The sequence below is a fragment of the Trachymyrmex septentrionalis genome, unplaced genomic scaffold (genome assembly GCF_001594115.1).
Source record: "Trachymyrmex septentrionalis isolate Tsep2-gDNA-1 unplaced genomic scaffold, Tsep1.0 scaffold2, whole genome shotgun sequence".
Lineage (NCBI taxonomy): Eukaryota > Metazoa > Arthropoda > Insecta > Hymenoptera > Formicidae > Trachymyrmex > Trachymyrmex septentrionalis.
The window spans coordinates 2,047,565-2,064,040 of NW_017305179.1; the positions used below are offsets into that span (position 1 = coordinate 2,047,565).

General features: G+C 31.5%; 3 protein-coding genes across 3 annotated transcripts; all 3 read right to left on the minus strand.

The window, feature by feature from the left end:
• Positions 1-3,494: 3,494 nt before the first annotated feature.
• LOC108747411 (mevalonate kinase-like) lies at positions 3,495-4,820 on the minus strand. Its single transcript, XM_018484838.1, has 2 exons — positions 3,885-4,820; positions 3,495-3,752 (listed from the first exon to the last, which is right to left on the minus strand). The coding sequence occupies exons 1-2, from the start codon at positions 4,818-4,820 to the stop codon at positions 3,495-3,497; spliced, it is 1,194 nt and encodes a 397-aa protein (XP_018340340.1).
• Positions 4,821-8,176: 3,356 nt separating this feature from the next.
• Positions 8,177-11,190, minus strand: LOC108747407 (mevalonate kinase-like). The gene is made up of 5 exons (XM_018484833.1): positions 11,003-11,190; positions 9,968-10,130; positions 9,719-9,864; positions 8,578-9,567; positions 8,177-8,443 (listed from the first exon to the last, which is right to left on the minus strand). Exons 4-5 carry the CDS (start codon positions 9,502-9,504, stop codon positions 8,177-8,179), a joined length of 1,194 nt encoding a protein of 397 aa, XP_018340335.1. The 5' UTR covers positions 9,505-9,567; positions 9,719-9,864; positions 9,968-10,130; positions 11,003-11,190.
• A 1,515-nt stretch (positions 11,191-12,705) lies between these two features.
• On the minus strand, positions 12,706-14,031 carry LOC108747409 (mevalonate kinase-like). Its single transcript, XM_018484835.1, has 2 exons — positions 13,096-14,031; positions 12,706-12,963 (listed from the first exon to the last, which is right to left on the minus strand). The coding sequence occupies exons 1-2, from the start codon at positions 14,029-14,031 to the stop codon at positions 12,706-12,708; spliced, it is 1,194 nt and encodes a 397-aa protein (XP_018340337.1).
• Between the last annotated feature and the right edge of the window lie 2,445 nt (positions 14,032-16,476).

Below are 16,476 nucleotides of genomic sequence, written 5' to 3' on the forward strand. Positions count from 1 at the left end.
GGGGGCGCTTCTTCGCGAAAATCCGAGAGAATTGGATTCAGATTAATCTGCAAATATGTGCGCGGCGCGATCCCGTATGCGGCAATATATCTTTGGCGAACGAACTCCGGTTTGTGCGTCCGACTCACTCGGGCCGCTAATACAGAGTATGATAATGAAGCCGAGGAGGAGCGCCGATCGATTCGGACAGTCGCGGTCTTCAGAGTCGGTCCAATCAATTCTTCGAAAAAGATCGTGGACTACGCTAAACGAATTAGACGAAATAGAGATCGACTCGTCCACCGTGGCGCGACGATGCGCAGCAGCGTCCGTGCCACGTCGTGTGGTGAACGAGACACTTTCTACGTTCCATCGTGACCGCAGAGTTTTGGCCGACACAGCGCAAACACGGACGGGCCTGTTTGCGGCGGGCAGGCTTGTGTTCCCTGGTTAGGTTCGATAATCAGGATGCGGGTAATCAGCCGTCTGCGCGAGAAGTGCCCGAATTGATCTTCGTTCTTCCCCCGGTCGACGTACCGTGGTCTATAATATATATCCTTTCCCCGACACTCGACTGAAATATATAATGTGACAGTTTTTATTAATCTCGTAATTGCTTATCTTACGATACGTTATATCGATTATTAATCGCATTTCCTTCCTTTCCGTACTTTCCTCTACTTTCGAGAAAAATAAGGACAATTTAATTTATAATCCTTTCTCTCGATAGCCTGCGTTTTCTCGAAAAAATCCAAAACCGCACGTCGCTTTTCCGCAACGGGAAAGGACAACGGGAAATTAGTAATTACGCTTCGTTGATCCGCGCGACGAAGCGTACAAGCTTGGCCACGTGCAGCAGTCTCACGAAAACTGGCATCGGTCTCGGTGCTCCTTCCGAGGCGTATAATTGCATTAAGCATCTATCTGATCGTCGCGCGACGGCGTGTATCCCATCTGGAGAGCGGCGGGATTTATGCGCGACAAACCAACCCCCGATTCGCCAGCCTGGTTGTACGGAAGATGGGCAACGGGGTGCGGTAACGACGGCACGAAAGACGGTGGAGGAGCGCGCACGTGAGACCCCGCGGGTTGCATTGGATATAATAAATTTCCACTATCGCGAGTTTGCCAACTAATCGGCCGCCTTTACCATTTAATTAAGGCTACCCGCCCGGCTCATCTATTGTCCGTGTCGCGTCAGCTCGGCGTGGCGCGCGCGCTTAATTACGCCCGTTGAAAATCAAGAGAAATTCCTCGTGCTCGAATTCACCTGGTGCCCTGGTGGCTGACGTATGAAAGAAATACAAGAAATATTATTTGAATCCCGTATCGAATGTGTCCTTTTATCTTGTGAGTCTTGTTATCGATAGTTTTAAATTGAACGTTTTAATAATGCTAGAACACGATGTACAACTCGAACTCGTGATTTAACAAGAAACAAACATGTAGGAGAAGGAATAATAAAGCTTCTATATTTTTCTGCTTATAATGTATTACATATTCAGCACACATTAATGCAAAATCAATAAATGACATTTTTCGTTCAGCTTTAGAGAGATGATCAGCGAAAAATGTTCATTGTCGTAGTCTAAATTTGTTTTAAAATATTGACTGCGAAATATCAATTTTGAACATCAACACTTTAAACGCATAGAAGAGAACATGTGTTATTAAAAATTATAAACAATTCAATTTTTTTTTTAATTCCGAAGGGCATTATGAATATTTATCCACCAATTTTTCATAAGTTTTGATTTCCAGTGAGATTATTGATGTAAAAATTAATTAACTAATAATATATAAAGCACGCAAAAACGTTTTATTTTTTACAAAAATATAATGTAACAAATATTTTATCGCAAACATTGCTGCTCAAATCTTCTAATTAGAAATTCCATTGATAGTTCCACAATAAAAAGATGATTTTATATTGATATTTTTTTATAGCTGATAGAAATGATAAGAAAATAGAAAGATTGTAAGCTTAACCGACGAGCGTGGCTGCTGAGTTCATAAATACCATTATAGTTCATCAAGATAAAATCTTTTACTGTTTTACACCACTGAATACCAGTAAGTGTGCAATTGTCATCTTTGAATATAGAAGAGTATGAAATATTCGCGTTCAGATATTTTTACGCATAATTGGATATTGGAGAAATCTATTTCGATAAAATTTGTTCCAACTACTGCTATAGGAAACGAAGAAAATGCGAATGTGGTACGTCTAAGTTGCTATATATAGCTTTTGTTACGTTTTACGGCTTCTTCGTATAAAAGCATCGTGCCCGGTGCGGACAAGTTAAACTTGCATCTGCCTTTCACGCCGAAAAATTTATTACTCAAAGAACAAGGGTAACGTGACAGAGATCGTAAAAATCAAACACGTAATTCGTGAATCTTGTAGATTAACCCCGTTTATTAAAACAAGAAAATCGTCCACAAGTATTTAATATGATACATTCGTTGCACATTCATGAAAAACACTAACTTTATTACTTTTTTGTAAATTGATAAATAATACTGATTGCGACAAATGTAATTTATTTTACTAATCCATTAAGGATTTTTTACGATCCATGCGTGAAAGAAAACTAATAAGGTTCAACATTGCTCAGCCTTTTAACACGTATTTGGTGTTATCGTCAGAATACACTGCAAATTAAATTAATTTTCTGTACAACTCTGGATTTATTATTAGCTGCATTCAGCAGAAAAACAGCTTTGCCATTGCTGTAAAATTTTTTAATTAGATTGATCTTGCTCTTATAGTTCCTCACTATATTTAAATGTATAAGTAAATTATGTTCAAGAATTATGCGACGGTTGTAAAGTTGCTTCCTCTGCTAAATGGAACCATTGAGATTAAGAACAATTTTTTTTTGTTAAGGATAGTTTAATTCAATAAATGACATACAAACAGTTGGAACATAAATACAAATGTAAATACAATACGACTGAATATGACACAATCTATCTATCAAAAAGCAGCAATTACAGTAAATATATTTGTCATCTTTCATATAATTTCATGTTATATTTATTGACGAATAGAAAACTTCTTAAGATTCTTTATTGTTATAAAAGTAATCAGTTACGCATCTAATATATGATAAGATGATAGAATAGATATAAAATATTTGCTTACAATAAAGAATGTGATAACGATATTAGATCTATTATATTACGTTTACTACGTATATTTTTATGTTTATATTATATATATATTTATATATATTACATACATAAAATTTTTATATTTTATATATATTTGTATATACTATATATATAAAATATATATATCTAGATACCTAATATATATTTTATTACATATTTTAGAAGCAAATGTCTTATCTAATTCGACAAATGTGAATTTCTACACTTAGTCCATTAATGCGTACAAAATGTATTATATAAAACTTTTCTACATAACGTGCGTCATAAATTCATAGCATGAGCTTTCTTTATTCATCGTTTATGTTCAACTACTCTTACAAATTATTGATTTCAACATGTTATTCAACTCTTACTCCGCTACAATTCAAACTGGTTACCTTGGCAGTGAAATTATGTGACTTAAATATTTTGATCAGATCTTGAATGTATTCATCTGAGTTGCTTGGTAGCAGCAAAATAAATGCGTATCCACCTCCGCGGTTGGCGGCGATTTCTGCTCCAAGCGAAGAATCCCGCGCAATTGCACAAATAGTGTTTATATTTGGATGTACCATGCCTAATGCTTTTCGTAATCCTTGATTCATGTGAATGAGATTCTGTAAAGTACGTTAGAAGACGATTAAAGTTATTAGCATATAGCTATGTAACAGAAAAATAATCACGATGACTAAGAACTAGTTGTAAACATGTGCATTAAATTATATCAAAATTTGTAGAATGAGACTTACCATTAAATCTTTATAATAGTTTGTGAGACGAACTGAATTAATTTCAACGATCTCCTGCCGTCTTAAGAAAAGCATTTCTTTTTTCATCTCCTTAAGGGTTTGAATAAACTTTTTCGATATAATCTCAATACTATTTACAATAACATCAACGGAAGAAGATAACTGCTCTTTTACTATCATTTCCACTTTCATTTGCCCGATTTTCTGGCTAACATTTGAAAAGACCAACAGGATTTTCATGCTCGGAAGGTCAGAAAAAAAATTTAACATTAGTTCCTCTTCTTCAAATACTTGTACCATGCCATTTATAGATATTGCGATGTTGATTAAATTGAAGGATTTGAATATAAAATATTCACAATTGGAGACATTTTCCATGATATATGTACGATCTGTAGAATTAAATATGTAGCGGACCGTTCCATGTTGCAAGAGATACCAACGAAAAAAACATGCCGCTAAACATACTATAAACGAGGTGGAACTGCCCAAACCCTCCCCAATCGGTAATTTCGATGAAAGTTCCACAACGAAAGATGAGTTTATAATGATGTTTTTTTGATAGCTAATAGTAACAAGAAGAAAAAAGAAAGCTTGTAAGCTTAACTGATGTGCGTAATTGTCGGGATCGTAATTGCCGGGAAAGCCTGTCAAGAATTTAATAAAGTTTTTTACTGATTGAAGCACCTGAAGAGGATTAAGTGTCCGATCGTAATTTTTTTTATAAAAATGTAAGAGAAATATGCGTAAAGGTATCTTCATGTGTAATCGGATACTGGAAAATTTTATTTCGATAAAATCTTTTCGAACTACTTCTGTAGGAAATGAAGAGAATGTAAGAACGGTGCGCATGTCTAAGCCGGCTGCTACACAACTTTTTTTATATTCTCCACATAAAAGCACCGTGCTCGGTGCAGACACCTTGAACCTGTACATAACCTTTAGAACGAAAAATTTATTTATAATCCGTAGAATAGGCGTAACGTCAATTGATCGATTGTAAAAAGTCAGACACAAAATCCGTTAATCCTGTAAATATGAATTCTATTTATCAAAGCAACAAAATTGTTCATTAGTATAACTTAATACATATTACTCTATTCTATATCAATTAATAAAATGCTAACTACGATAAATGTCATTACCAATTTATCGATTCTCTGCGATTCATGCGTGGAAAAGATCCAATAAGTTTCAACTCACAATCAGATCAATTTCCCAGTTTATCCTCTTGATTTAATAGTGTCAGCAAAACAACGTCTTTATCTTCACTTTATTTATATAAAAACCTGGATTACATATACTCCATTATTGAAAACGTTAGGATATGTATATACATAATTTTACTTTTAATGTAATAGTAAGAACCTTGTCTTGATACTTGATGAAATCGAAGATGATAATTAAAATTTAGTAATTAGAAAATTTGCAATGCTCAGATTAATGTGTCATCGTCTTTAGTATATGTAGAACTAAAAGCAATGTCTTTTCAAAGCGTTTATAATGTTTATAATCAGAAACGATTTCTCCTCAGTAAGGACAATTTAGTGTAATAACCTCAAATTACACAATCAAAACATATAAAAATGTAAATACAACTTACACATTTAATCCGTCGCACGTATAGAATTATTATATAAAATTCAATTTTTTTTCGTATCGTACGTTCTAACATGAGTTATTCATTGTTTATATTTAATTATTAATATTACGAATAATTAAAACTTTAAATACAAAGTGCCTTCCCGGTCCGAGACCGTTAAGATGTTGAACTACTATCTAATATACATTCAATTAAATTGAATTAATATGTCAGAAATAAATTGAGAGCCGATGAAATTATCGGATTCACACAATCAATCTGAAACAAATAGAATAGTCCCCCCAAATTCTCCCAAATCTTAAAAAACTGTAATAAACTTATTGCGAAAAATATTGCCTCGGCCGGGAGTCGAACCCGGAACTCTTGCATTCCGTGCGAGCGTCCTGAGCCTTTAGACTACCGAGACCTTAGCAACACTCTTCGCAATAACCGATATATATAGTGAGTTACGCATGTATAAACGAGCGTATTATAAACAATATGATTGGAAACAAGACCGTCTAAAGGCTCAGGATTATTTGGGGATTATTTGTTTCAGATTGATTGTGTGAATCCGATAATTTCATCGGCTCTCAATTTATTTCTGAAATATTAATTCAATTTAATTGAATGTATATTAGATAGTAGTTCAACATCTTAACACTCGGACCGGGAAGGCGCTTTGTATTTAAAGTTTTAATATTTATATAGTCGGTCTTGTTTCCAATCATATTATTACGAATAAGTTATTGATTCCAACACGCTATTCAATTCTGAATGCGTTGCAATTCAAAGTGTTAATAAATATATTATATTACATATTATATTATATATTATATAATATAATATTAATAATATCAAGCATATGAATAAACTTAGTTCATATTATTTCGATACTATTCAAAGTAAAATCAATTAACAAAGATGACTTTTCTATGCTTCAAAATTCATATTATTTTTGTTTAGCAACTCGATTTTCGTTTTGTAGCTAACATTCGAGAAGACTAGCAGGATTTTTATGCCTAGCAAATGAGAAAAAGACTTTGATGTCGATGTACATATTACCTGTTCGCCGAATATTTTTATCAGTCGTACGTGGATGTTAGTCAAGGAATTGAATATAACAGAATCACAATGCTGAACATAATTCGAGATCTTCTCGAGAACTTGTTTGCCGAATTCGTAGAGGTTAATCTTTTTCTGGAAAAGGGACCAAAAGCACGCTGCGAGACATATCGCGAACGGTGCCGTAATTTCAAGACTTTTGATCGGCAATTTCGTTGAGAGTTTTGCAATAGAAGATAATAATATGTTGATATCTTTTTAAAGCTTCTCTTATAACGATCGAAAGAAAAAGAATGCATGTAAACTTAATTGACGAGCTTGGTTGCTAGGTTTGTATAAGCCGTCATAGTCCGTCATGAAAATGATAAAAATTTTTACTATTTCATGCAACGCGAAATCAAGTTATTGTGTCCGGAGGGATGTTAAACTTGTATTCCTTTCACGAAAAATTTATTGTCCAGACAAAGTTGTAATGTCGAGTGACAGATCGTAAAAATTAAATACGTAACTTGTGAATCCTGCAGATATGAATTCTGTTCATTAAAGCAAGAAAATCGTTCGCAAGTAATTATTAATATCATTGATTCGTTATACATTAATGAAACGCATTAACTATATTACTTTTTTTTTGTAAATTAATGGACAATACTGATCACGACAATTCTAATTCATTTTACCAATTTATCGATTTTTTTGCGATCCATGCATGAAAGAAATCTAATAATTTTAACATTGCTTTATGATTCATATTTGATGTTATCGTCAAAATACACTGCAAATTGAATTAATTTTCTGTACAACTCTGGATTTATTATTAGCTGCATTCAGCAAAAAAAGCAGCTTTCCCACTATTGTACAATAAAACTTTTTAATATGATTGATCTTGGTCTTATAGTTTTTCACTGGATTTAAACGTATAAATAAATTATGTTCAAGAACTATGCGACGATTGTAAAGCTACTTCCTTTGCTAAACGGAACCATTGAGATTAAGAATAATTTTTTTTGTTAGCATAGTTTAATTTAATAAATGACATACAAACAATTGGAATATACACACAAATGTAAATACAATACGATTGAATATGTCTCAATCTATCAAAAAGTAGCAATTACAGTAAATATAATATTATTGTCATTATTGTCATATAATTTCATATTATATTTATTAACGGATAGAAAACTTCTTGAGATTTTATTATTATAAAAGTAATCAGTTACGCATCTAATATATGATAAGGTGATGGAATAGTAATAAGATGATATAAAATATTTGCTTATACACACACACACACAATAAAATATGATAATGATATAAGATCTATTATTATCGTATGTGTAAATTATTTATTATATTATGCTTATTACGTATATTTTTATATCTGTATTATATATATTTGTATATATTATATATTATACATAAAATGTTTATCTAGCTATCTAATATTTTATTACATATATTTAGAAGCAAATTTCTTATCTAATTCGACAAATACGAATTTCTATACTTAGTCTATTAATGCGTACAAAATGTATTATATAAAACTTTGCTTCATAACTTGCGTCATAAATTCTTAGCATGCGCTTTCTTTATTCATTGTTTATGTTCAACTATTCATATTGTACAAATTATTGATTTCAACATGTTATTCAACTCTTACTCCGCTACAATTCAAACTGGCTATCTTAGTAGAATAATTATGCGACTCAAATATCTTGATCAGATCTTGGATGTATTCATCCAATTCATCTGAGTCGCTTGGTAGCAGCAAAATAAATACGTATCCACCTTCGCAGCTGGCGGTGATTTTTGCTCCAAGCGAAGAATCTCGCGCAATTGAGCAAATAGCGTCTATGTTTGGATGTGATGTGCCTAATGCTTTTAGTAGTCCTTGATTCATTTGAATGAGATCCTGTAAAGTATGTTAGAAAGCGATTAAAGTTATCAGCGTATTGCTATGTAGAAAAAAAATAATCAGGATGACTTTAAGAAATAGTTGTAAACATGTACATTAAATTATATCAAAATTTGTAGAATGAGACTTACAACTAAATCTTTATAATAATTTATGAGACGAACTGAGTTGGTTTCAACTATCTCCTGCTGTTTTAAAGAAACCGTTTCTTCATTAATCTTCTGAAGGATTTGAATAAACTTTTGCGATATAGTTTCGATCCTATTTAAAATAAGATCAACGTAAAAAGATAAATTCTCTTCCACGATTATTTTTATACTTTTCTCGATTTTCTTGCTAACATTCGAAAAGACCAGCAGGATCTTCATGCTCGGCACATCAAAAGAATTCTTGGACATTTCCTCATTAAATTCTGTTACCACGCCATTTGTAGATATTGAGATGTTGATTAAACTGGAGGAAGTGTATACAATATACTCACAAAAGAGGGCACTTTCCTTGATATGTGCAAGATCTATAGTATTAAATATGTAGCGAACCGTTCCTTGTTGCAGGAGATACCAACGCCAAAAACATGCTGCTAAACATACTACAAACGAAGCCGAACTGCCCAGACCTTCACCAATCGGCAATTTCGATGAAAGTTCCACAATGAAAGATGATTTTATAATGAAGTCTTTTTTATAGCTAATAGTAACGAGAAGAAAAAAGAAAGCTTGTAAGCTTAACTGATGTGCGCGATTGTCGGGATCGTAATTGCCGGGAAAGCCAGTCAAGAATTTAATAAAGTTTTTTACTGATTCAAACAACTGTTCACGATTATATATCTGATCGTAATTTTTTTTATGAAAGTGTAAGAGAAATATGCGTAAAGGTATCTTCATGTGTAATCGGATACTGGAAAATTTTATTTCGATAAAATCTCTTCGAACTACTTCTGTAGGAAATGAAGAGAATGTAAGTACGGTACGCATGTCTAAGCTGGCTGCTACACAACTTTTGTTACAATCTCCACATAAAAGCACCGTGCCCGGTGCAGACACCTTGAATCTGTACATGATCTTTAGAACCAAAAATTTATTTATAATCCGATGAACAGGCGTAATGTCGATTGATTGATCCTAAAAAGTCAGACACAAAATCCGTTAATCCTGTAAATATGAATTCTATATATCAAAGCAACAAAATTGTTCACTAGTATAACTTAATACATATCACTCTTATTGTAAATCAATTAATGAAATGCTAATTGCAACAAATGTAATTCATTACCAATTTGTTATCGATTCTCTGCGATTCATGCGTGGAAAAGGTCCAATAAGTTTCAACTCACAGTCAGATCAGTTTCTCGGTTTATCCTCTTGATTTAATAGTGCAGCAAAACAACGCCTTTATCTTCACTTTATTTATCTACAAACCTGGATTACATATACTCCATTATTGAAAACATTAGGATATATATATATATATATATATATATATATATATACATAATATTGCTTTTAATGTAATAGTCAGAACCTTGTGTTGATACTTGATGAAATCGAAGATGATAATTAAAATTTAGCAATTAGAAAATTTGCAATGCTCAGATTGATGTGTCATCGTTTTTAGTATATGTAGAACTAAAAGCAATGTCTTTTCAAAGCGTTTATAATGTTTATAATCAGAAACGATTTCTCCTCTGTAAGGACAATTTAGTTTAATAATCTCAAATTACTCAAACAATTAAAACATATACAAATGTAAATACAGCTTACAGATTTAACGCGCGCGTATAGAATTATTATATAAAATTCAATTTTTTTTCATATCGTGCTTTTTTAACATGAGTTATTCATTGTTAATATTTTACTGTTGATATTACGAATACGTTATTGATTCCAACATGCTATGCAATTCTCAATTCGTTACAATTCGAAGTGGCTAATGTATATTTTAGCAGAGCAATTTGCGTCACGAATATCGCGGTAAGACCTTGTATGCTTTCATCTGTGCTATCCGATAACAAAATGAAATCACCTCCACTAGCAATCTTTCCAGCGAATAAAAAATTATGATCAATTGCGCTAATAATGTCTTAGTTTGGATATCACATGCCTAATGCTTTTAGTAGTTCTTAATTTACATGAATAATATTCTTAAAAATAATTAATGTTTCCAGCGTACCTACGGGAATCTCTAAGAGACAATCACTACAACTACGTCGTGTAATAAAATTACACCAAAGTAGGTATCGAAGTTCGGATAACAAGACTTATCAACGCGTTTTATAGTTATCTATTATATTATTATAATAAATTGGCTGTTATTATTCTTTTTCAAACAATTATGTCTTTATATTATTAATATCAAACATATGAATAAATTTAGTTGATATTACTTCGACACTATTCCAAGTAAAAACGACTAAAAAAGATGTATTTTTCTGCGCTTCAAAATTCGTACTATTTTTGTTTAGCACTCGATTTTCGTGTTCTAACTAACATTCCAGAAGAGTACCAGGATTTTTATGTCTAAAAAATGAGAAAAAGACTTTGATGTCGTACATATTACCTGTCCGTAGAATATTTTTATCATGCCATACGTGGATATTATGGTATCAATCTTAGTCGAGGAATTGAATATAATAGAATCACAATCCTGAACATAATTTGAGATTTTCTTGAGATCTTGTTTGCCGAATGTGTAGAAATCAATTTCTTTCTGCAAAAGGGGCGAACGCCAAAAGCACACCGCGAGACATATTGCGAACAATGCCAAAATATCCTCTTTGATCGGCATTCCGTTGATAGCTTCACAATGGAAGATGATAATATGTTGATATCTTTTTAAAACTTATAAGGATTGAAGGAAAAAGAATGCATGTAAACTTAATTGAGTTTGGTTGCTAGGTTTGTATAAGTCTTCATAATCCGTCATGGAAGTGATAAAATTTTTTACTATTTTATGCAACGAAAAAATAAGTAATTGTAATTTTCGCCAAAGAAGTGTATGAAAAATTGACGTAAAGATATTTTCATGTGTAACTGGATATTGCGGACAAGTTAAACTTGTACACGCCTTTCACAAAAAATTTCTTGTTTAAAAAGCAGGTGTAATGTCGAGTGACAGATTGTAAAAATGAAACACGTAACTCGTGGATTCTGCAGATATGAATTTTGTTCATTAAAGCAAGAAAATCGTTCGCAGGTACTTAATATCATTTTTTATACATTAATGAAACACACTACTTATATTAATTTTTTTATAAATTAATGAAAAATACTGATCGCGACAAATGTAATTTATTTTACCAAATTATTATTGACTTTTTACGATCCATGCGTGAAAGAAGTCTGATAAGATTCAATATTGCATAGCTTTTTGTTCGTTTGATGTTATCGTCAGATTATACCGCAAATTAAATTAATTTTCTGTACAACTCTGGATTTATTATTAGCTGCATTCAGCAGAAAAACAGCTTTGCCATTGCTGTAAAATTTTTTAATTAGATTGATCTTGCTCTTATAGTTCCTCACTAAATTTAAATGTATAAGTAAATTATGTTCAAGAATTATGCGACGGTTGTAAAGCTGCTTCCTCTGCTAAATGGAATCATTGAGATTAAGAACAATTTTTTTTTGTTTAGTAGGATAGTTTAATTGAATAAATGACATACAAACAGTTGGAACATAAATACAAATGTAAATACAATACGACTGAATATGACACAATCTATCTATCAAAAAGCAGCAATTACAGTAAATATATTTGTCATCTTTCATATAATTTCATGTTATATTTATTGACGAATAGAAAACTTCTTAAGATTCTTTATTGTCATAAAAGTAATCAGTTACGCATCTAATATATGATAAGATGATAGAATAGATATAAAATATTTGCTTACAATAAAGAATGTGATAACGATATTAGATCTATTATATTACGTTTACTACGTATATTTTTATGTTTATATTATATATATATTTATATATATTACATACATAAAATTTTTATATTTTATATATATTTGTATATACTATATATATAAAATATATATATCTAGATACCTAATATATATTTTATTACATATTTTAGAAGCAAATGTCTTATCTAATTCGACAAATGTGAATTTCTACACTTAGTCCATTAATGCGTACAAAATGTATTATATAAAACTTTTCTACATAACGTGCGTCATAAATTCATAGCATGAGCTTTCTTTATTCATCGTTTATGTTCAACTACTCTTACAAATTATTGATTTCAACATGTTATTCAACTCTTACTCCGCTACAATTCAAACTGGTTACCTTGGCAGTGAAATTATGTGACTTAAATATTTTGATCAGATCTTGAATGTATTCATCTGAGTTGCTTGGTAGCAGCAAAATAAATGCGTATCCACCTCCGCGGTTGGCGGCGATTTCTGCTCCAAGCGAAGAATCCCGCGCAATTGCACAAATAGTGTGTATATTTGGATGTACCATGCCTAATGCTTTTAGTAGCCCTTGATTCATGTGAATGAGATTCTGTAAAGTACGTTAGAAGACGATTAATGTTATTAGCGTATAGCTATGTAAGAGAAAAATAATCATGATGACTAAGAAATAGTTGTAAACATGAGCATTAAATTATATCAAAATTTCTGGAATGAGACTTACCATTAAATCTTTATAATAGTTTGTGAGACGAACTGAATTAATTTCAACGATCTCCTGCCGTCTTAAGAAAAGCATTTCTTTTTTCATCTCCTTAAGGGTTTGAATAAACTTTTTCGATATAATCTCAATACTATTTACAATAACATCAACGGAAGAAGATAACTGCTCTTTTACTATCATTTCCACTTTCATTTGCCCGATTTTCTGGCTAACATTTGAAAAGATCAACAGGATCTTCATGCTCGGCAGATTAGAAAAAAAATTTACCATCTGATTCCCTTCTTCAAATACTTGTACCATGCCACTCGTAGATATTGCGATGTTGATTAAATAGGAAGAATTGAATATAAGATATTCACAAGTGAAGGCATTTTCCGCGATATATGTAAGATCTGTAGGAGTAAATATGTAGCGCACCCTTCCTTTCTGCAGGAGATACCAACGAAAAAAACATGCCGCTAAACATACTATAAACGAGGTAGAACTGCCCAAACCCTCCCCAATCGGTAATTCCGATGAAAGTTTCACAACGAAAGATGAGTTTATAATGATGTTTTTTTGATAGCTAATAATAACGAGAAGAAAAAAGAAAGCTTGTAAGCTTAACTGATGTACGAGATTGTTGGGTTCATAACTGCTGGAAAACCCTGTCAAGAATTTAATAAAGTTTTTTACTGATTCAAACAACTGACGGGTATTACGTGTCCAATCGTAATTTTTTTTACAAAAATATAAGAGAAATATGCGTAAAGGTATCTTCATGTGTAGTCGAATACTGGAAAATTTTATGTCGATAAAATCTTTTTGAACTGCTTTTGTAGGAAATGAAGAGAATGTAAGCGCGGTACGCATGTCTAAACCGGCTGCTACACAACTTTTTTTATATTCTCCACATAAAAGCACCATGCCCGGTGCAGACACCTTGAACCTGTACATGACCTTCAAGACGAAAAATTTATTTATTATTCGAAGTACAGGTGTAATGTCGATAGATTGATCATTAAAAGTCAGACACACAATCCGTTAATCCTGTAAATATGAATTCCATATATCAAAGCAAGGAAATCGTCCACTGTAACTTAATACATATTATTCTTATTGTATATCAATTAATGAAATGTTAACTGCGACAAATGTAATTTATTACCAATTCCTTATCGATTCTCTGCAATTTATGCGTAGAATAAATCCAATAAGTTTCAACTCACAATCATATCAGTTTCTCGGTTTATTCTCTTGATTTAATAGTGTCAGTAAGACAACGCCGTTATCTTCACTTTATTTATATAAAAATCTGGATTACATATATTCCATTATTGAAAACATTAAGATATGTGTATATATAATATTGCTTTTCATGTAATAGTAAGAACCTTGTCTTGATGTTTGATGAAATCGAAGATGATAAGTAAAAAATTTAGCAATTACCAAAATTTGCAATGTTCAGATCGATCTGTCGTCGTCTTTAATATATGTAGAACTAAGGGCAATATCTCTTCAAAGCGTTTATAATGTTTATAACCAGAAACGATTGCTCCTCAGTAAGGACAGTTTAGTCTAATAATCTCAAATTACACACACAATCAAGACATATACAAATAAATAACAATAAATAAAGGCTAAAGTAAGAGTCAACATATTTCTTGAAAAAAATATCATATATCATAAAATAACATATTCAAATGTAAATACTTACATATTTAATCCGTTACCGCGCTCATATAAAATTATCATATAAAATTCAATTTTTTTTCATATCGTGCGTTCTTAACATCTATTCATTGTTTATACATTACTATTAATATTACGAATAAGTTATTGATTTCAACATGCTATTCAATTCGTTGCAATTTAAAGTGCCTAATATATATTTTACATATAATATATTATATTCTATATATATTATTAATATCAAGCATGTGAATAAACTTAGTTGATATTACTTCGACATTATTCAAAGTAAATCGATTAATAAAGAAGGATTTTTCTACACTTCAAAATTCATACTATTTATGCTTAGAATTTGATTTTCTTTTTCTAGCTAACATTCGAGAAGATTAATAAGATTTGTATGCCTAGCAAATGAGAAAAAGACTTTCATATTACGTCTCCGTCGAATATTTTTATCATGCCGTACATTGAAGTTATAATACCGATCTTAGTAAAGGAATTGAATATAACGGAATGCTGAACATAATTTGAGATTTTCTCGAATCCTTGTTTGCCGAATTCGTAGAGGTCAGTCTCTTTCTGCAAAAGGGGCGAACGCCAAAAGCACACCGCGAGACATATTGCGAACAATGCCAAAATATCCTCTTTGATCGGCATTCCGTTGATAGCTTCACAATGGAAGATGATAATATGTTGATATCTTTTTAAAACTTATAAGGATTGAAGGAAAAAGAATGCATGTAAACTTAATTGAGTTTGGTTGCTAGGTTTGTATAAGTCTTCATAATCCGTCATGGAAGTGATAAAATTTTTTACTATTTTATGCAACGAAAAAATAAATAATTGTAATTTTCGCCAAAGAAGTGTATGAAAAACTAACGTAAAGCTATTTTTATTTGTAACTGGATATTGGACCGTGCGGACAAGTTGAACTTGTACATGCCTTTCACGAAATATTTATTGTCCAAAGAGCAGGTGTAATGTCGAGTGACAGATCGTAAAAATGAAACACATAAGTCGTGAATTCTGCAGAAATGCTGCATGAATCCTGTTCATTAAAACAAGAAAATCATTCACATGTACTTAATATCATACGTTTGTTATACGTTCATGAAACACACTAATTATATTACTTTTTTGTAAATTAATGGAAAATACTCATCTCGACAAATGTAATTCATTTTACGAATTCATTACCTTTTTACGATCCATGCGTGAAAAAAATTTAATAAGATTCAACTTTGTTCAGCTTTTCGTATTTGGTATTATTGTCAGAATATATCGCAAATAAAATTAATTTTCTCTACAACTCTGAATTTATTATTAGCTGTATTCAGCAGAAAAAACAGCTTTGTAAAATCCTCTGATATGATTTGTCATGTCCTTATAGTTTTTCACTGGATCTAAATATATAAATCAATCATGTTTAAGAAGTTTGCGACAGTTGTAAAACTGCTTTCTCTACTAAACGGAGCCATTGAAATTAAGAACAATTTCTTTCTTGTAAGGATAGTTTAATTCGATAAATGTCATACAAACTGTCGGAACATAAACACAAATGCAAATACAATACGATTGAATATGACTCAATCTATCTATCAAAAAGTAGCGATTACAGTAAATATTATTGTCATTTTTCATATAATTTTATATAATATTATATTTATTGACGAATAGGAAATTTCTTAAGAGTTTATTGTTATAAAAGTA